Raw genomic sequence first — 4,466 nt, 5'->3', positions numbered from 1 at the left:
GAGACTTCAAAGGACGTGAGCAAATATTTACAGGTTCCAAGACAAAGAATATATCCACAGTGTTGTCTTGGGGATAGAGGGAGTTGGGCTGGGAGCAGAGCCCGCTCGTGGCTCCGTTTGTTACGTTGATTTATAGAGACTGTGGGAATCGATTCCTGGTGGGAATCCCAGCGGGAGCGCGGCTCCACAGAGCTCCGGGCTCAGGCCCTGGTGAGGGGCAGGTGGGGCCACCCTGACCACGGGGTCCTGCTCCTGGGGCTTTGCCAGAATATTTAGATTTTTGCAAATGAGGCCTGGAGGCTCCTGTGACGCTCCCTGGAGCCCAAGGAAGGGCGATGCTGGCGGGGAGCAGGATTCAAGCAGGAAAAGGTTTGGGGTCCCCACTGGCTGCTGCTGTTCGAACTCAAAGGGGACAGAGGTGAGTCCCCCAGAGGTGAGGTGCTCCTGCGAGCTGGGGCAGGGCCCTGGGCTCGGAGCGGCAGAGCTCTGAGTGCCACGTGTGGGTCTCCGTGGAAGTGTGGGGTGGGGTCTGCGCAGGGGATGCTATGGCAGGATGGGCACAGCTAAATTCTCCTGCAGGGGAAGGGGCCGGGGCACGAGGGAGTGGCTGTGGGGCGTCTGTCTGGGTCCCCGAGCTCGGCAGGTCACCCCAGTTCAAACTGTCCATGCTCTATGCAGGTGATACTTGGCTGGAGGAGACAGAGGAGACCTCAGTCTTGCTCTGGGATACGGTGGAGGAGGTGTCTTCATCCCCAAAGGGGTTCTTGCCGCAGCAGATTGTGGTGATCATGCAGTTACGGAACTGGGGAGGGGAGAGAAATGAGAATGGTGGCACTGGGGGGCCAGTAGAGACGTGCTACAGGACCAGGAGTCCCTGCAGGGACTGAGATCCAACCCCTGCTGGGAAGGAGCGAGGTGCCCGTGGAGCCCTCAGGTGTGCTGCCCAGCCCTGGGGCGTCTCACCTGTTTGTTCATGAGCACGTAGATGATGGGGTTGTAGAGGGAGGAGCTCTTGGAGAAGAAGGCAGGCACTGCCATCAGCGTGGCCGTGAAGTCGGCGCCCTTGTTGGTGAAGATCCAGAACGCCACCACGGCGTAGGGCGTCCAGGCCAGCATGAAGCCCAGCACCATGAGGATAACCATCCGTGTCACCTCCTTCTCTGCCTTCTGTGTCGTGGCTGATTCCTGCTGCTGGGCAGCTGCCTGTGGACACAGAGGGTGGTGAGGGGTAGCTTTCCATCCCCAACCCACCGTCCCCATCCTGCCTGAGCCACCTGCCCTGTCCCCATCGGTCCCCCCGGCCGTTACCTCCCGGACTTTGCAAACGAGGCGCCCGTAGGAAAAGAAGATGATGATGACGGGGATGATGAAGTGGATGACGAACATGTAGAGCACATAGGACTCGTTGTGGAAGTCGGGGTTGTGGGTGTAGTAGTCGGGCCCACAGGAGCACTGCATCCCCTCCGGGATGTACCTGGCAGGGAGAAAAGTCTGGATCTGCTCCAGGACCCTCGTTGGGGGCAACAGGGATGGAATTCCCTGAGGATGGGGGATGCTGAGAGGGTGGCCCACGTGGTGTGGGTGCACTCGAGCACAGCGTGTCAGCTTGCTGTGACACTCCCTCCCTCCCTCCCTCCCTCCCAGGGGAACAGGACATTCATTGCCCTCCTCCGAGGCCGAGCACTACCCTGCCGGGAGCCACCTGCTCTCCCTGTGCGGATGGAAGGATCTGGGAGCTGCTGCTGGGGATCCTTGGACCCACCTGGACCAGCCGAAGAGCGGTGGGGCAGCACAGGAGATGGCCATGACCCAGGTGAAGGCGATGCCCATCATGGCGTGGCTGGCGGAGAAGCGGAAATTGCCCATGGGCTTGCAGATGACGATGTAGCGCTCGATGGCCAGGACAACCAGGGACCACAGGGCGACCTGGCCTGAGGGGAGGAGAGGGAGAGCCCACGGAGAGGTCAGAGCTCCTCTGGGCTCCACCTTGGTGCTTCCAGAGGAGGGGATCAGCGTGGGATAAGCAGCATCCTGCTAAAAAAACTGGGACTCTTCCACCCGTAACGTGCAGAAGCTCTGCGAGCTGAGGGGATGCTGGGGGCGGAGGAGGAATCACCGTTGGGGTTTTAATAACTGAAGAATCGAGGGGGTGAATCCCACCTGGGTGTGGGGAAGCACAATTCCGGGCAATGCTGCCAGATGCCTCCAAACCTGTTGATTCCTTTAAATGTGCATTCCACCAGCCTTCCTCTGGCGCTGGAACAGGGGGAGGTGTGGGGAGGGCTGTGTGGGTGGGCAAACGTGCACATGTATTTATGAGGGATAATTAAACTTCAGGGGATTTGGGAGCGTTTAGTCGGTGCTGTAAGCCTGCTAATGCCCCCAGCTGTGATAAGCTGCTGATAACGACACCCTGTGCTGGGATTCGCTGGGGACCTGCTGCTCACACAGCCGCTGCTTCCCAGCCAACGTCCTTCCCTGGGAACAGGAGCCTCCTCCTCTGAGGAAAGGCAAAGGGAAAGCTATTTCCACGGGAAAGGCAAAATAGCTCTGGCCAAGGCTCACTGAGCAGGGATGGGGCAGACTTTGGGATCTTCTGACCCCAAAACCAAGCCTTTCCTTGCTCCTTGGCTTGGATCAGAACATTCAGCTGTGCCTTTGGCAGAATATCCGTATTTTTAAAATGTGTATTTTCAGAGCAGCATCATTATGGGAAATGCTGTTGTTTAGGGGAATGAAAGCAAAGTCCCTGTGGTGTCTTTGGGTCTCTCCAACATGGGCTGCTGGCTGTTGGGTCCACCATGAGGTGTGGCGTGGGCAGGGCTGGCTGCATGAGCTTCTGCTGAGTGAAGTCTCCCTGTTTTTCCATGGGGCAAAGTGGTGTTGTCCCTGAAAAATGCCTGAAGATAAATCTCAAGAGTGCCCAAATCTGGTGCAGCTGGGACAGAGCTGACCCATCCCTTCAGAGCCTGGCAACCATCCTGGATCCTCCTCCTCTTCCTTTTGCCCCTGGATAAGCTCTGAGCCCTCTCATCTCTCCATGCCTGTAGCTCTTCTGTGGTGTTCCCTTCCTGAAGGATTTGTCTTCCCCTTCTAAACCCTCCATTTCCCCAGAAAAGGAAGTCTTCGGGCAAAGGAATAGTCATGGAATCGTGAAGGTTGGGAGAAGACCTCTAAGGAGATTGAGTCCAAGCCTGTGCTTGGTCCGAGCTGCTTGGCATTGATTTGGGAACACGCTGTGGTCACTGCTGGCAGGTCTCTGGTAACCACCTTGGCCAGGTGACCACCAGCAGGGCCAGGTGACCCCAGGCTGGATCCTGCAAATGAGGATCCCATCCCAGGCTTCCTTTCCCTGCCACAATGCCATGGAGGGTTCTTGCTATCGAGGTCAAACACGCAGAAATCTGTTTTCCTCCCCAGTTTCAAGCGCAGGGCGAGCCCCACATAAGGGGGAACAATGCTGCACACCCCAAGAGCGCCATGAAGGGATGGAAGCGGGCTCCCAAAGCCCTGCAGAAGGAAAGCCCAAGTCCCCATTCCCAACCCTTACCTCCCAGTGTGGCGAAGAATCCCTCCACGGCGCAGCCGATGGGGCCGAACACGAAGTAGCCGTTCCAGGCGGTGTAGAAGGTGACGGTGAAGCCAAAGCAGGCCATGCACAGATCAGCCACCGCCAGGTTGACCAGGATGTAGTTGAGGGGCTGCCGGAGCTTCTTGTGCTTGAAGGTGACCAGGAGGGTGAGGAAGTTGATGGGGAAGCCGGTGGAGATGAGGAAGAAGATGTAGCAGCACACGAGGCGGTATTTCCAGGGCTCGGCCAGGTAGTACTGCGGGTACTCGAAGGGGCTCCGCACCACCCCAGTCTTGTTGGACATAGGCACGTAAAAATTGATCCCCTCCGTCCCGTTCATCCTGCCCTGGCTACGGGAGCTGCTCTGCCGGAGGGGTTTTCTGCAATGAATTGCGTTCCCACCCTGATTAATCAAAAAAGGGATGCCCCACCCCCTCCCAACGCGGAAAATGCGCAGCGAGAGGATTCCCCTCCGATCTAAAAAACGAATGAATTACAAGGAGCAGCAGAAGTTGAGGGGATGGAGGTGGTGCCCTGCCCTGCGCCGTGCCGGGGGCTGGCAGTGCCGTGCCCCGGGGTGGTTTTAAACCCTCCGGCCTCCTCGAGGGAGGGGGCAGGCTGATGAGGGGCTCGGCTAACTTTGTGTGACAAGGGCAACGGGATTGAGAGGGGTTGATGGTTTAAGCACCCTCTAAGCAGCCAGTTGGCCCCAAAACCTGCATTAAAGCGTATTAATTGCCATTAAGTGTTTAATGTTGTTTAAGGTGTTGGGGGCAGGAAGGGATGGGGTGGGGAGCGCCTGGGAAGAGGGGCAAAGGTGGGAGGAGCAGTGGGGAGTTTGGGAGTGGTCGATGTGGTTATGGGGCTGTGCTGGGGTCCACAGTGTGTCACAGGT

General features: G+C 58.0%; 1 protein-coding gene across 1 annotated transcript; it reads right to left on the bottom strand.

The window, feature by feature from the left end:
• Positions 1-670: 670 nt before the first annotated feature.
• Positions 671-3,911, bottom strand: LOC134054194 (green-sensitive opsin). Its single transcript, XM_062509745.1, has 5 exons — positions 3,551-3,911; positions 1,763-1,931; positions 1,309-1,474; positions 964-1,203; positions 671-802 (listed from the first exon to the last, which is right to left on the bottom strand). Exons 1-5 carry the CDS (start codon positions 3,909-3,911, stop codon positions 671-673), a joined length of 1,068 nt encoding a protein of 355 aa, XP_062365729.1.
• Positions 3,912-4,466: the final 555 nt, after the last annotated feature.

This window comes from Cinclus cinclus, chromosome 27 (genome assembly GCF_963662255.1).
Source record: "Cinclus cinclus chromosome 27, bCinCin1.1, whole genome shotgun sequence".
Lineage (NCBI taxonomy): Eukaryota > Metazoa > Chordata > Aves > Passeriformes > Cinclidae > Cinclus > Cinclus cinclus.
This window is presented reverse-complemented; position numbering and strand designations above follow the sequence as displayed.

What these genes read in the sequence shown, in the direction of transcription:
- LOC134054194 (XM_062509745.1), bottom strand. Translation starts at nt 3,911, where the DNA reads ATGAACGGGACGGAGGGGATCAATTTTTACGTGCCTATGTCCAACAAG. An exon ending in TCGTTTGCAAAGTCCGGGAG is followed by an intron (nt 1,204 to 1,308) that starts GTAACGGCCGGG and finishes CTGTGTCCACAG; the next exon opens with GCAGCTGCCCAGCAGCAGGA. An exon ending in ACGTGCTCATGAACAAACAG is followed by an intron (nt 803 to 963) that starts GTGAGACGCCCC and finishes TCCCCTCCCCAG; the next exon opens with TTCCGTAACTGCATGATCAC.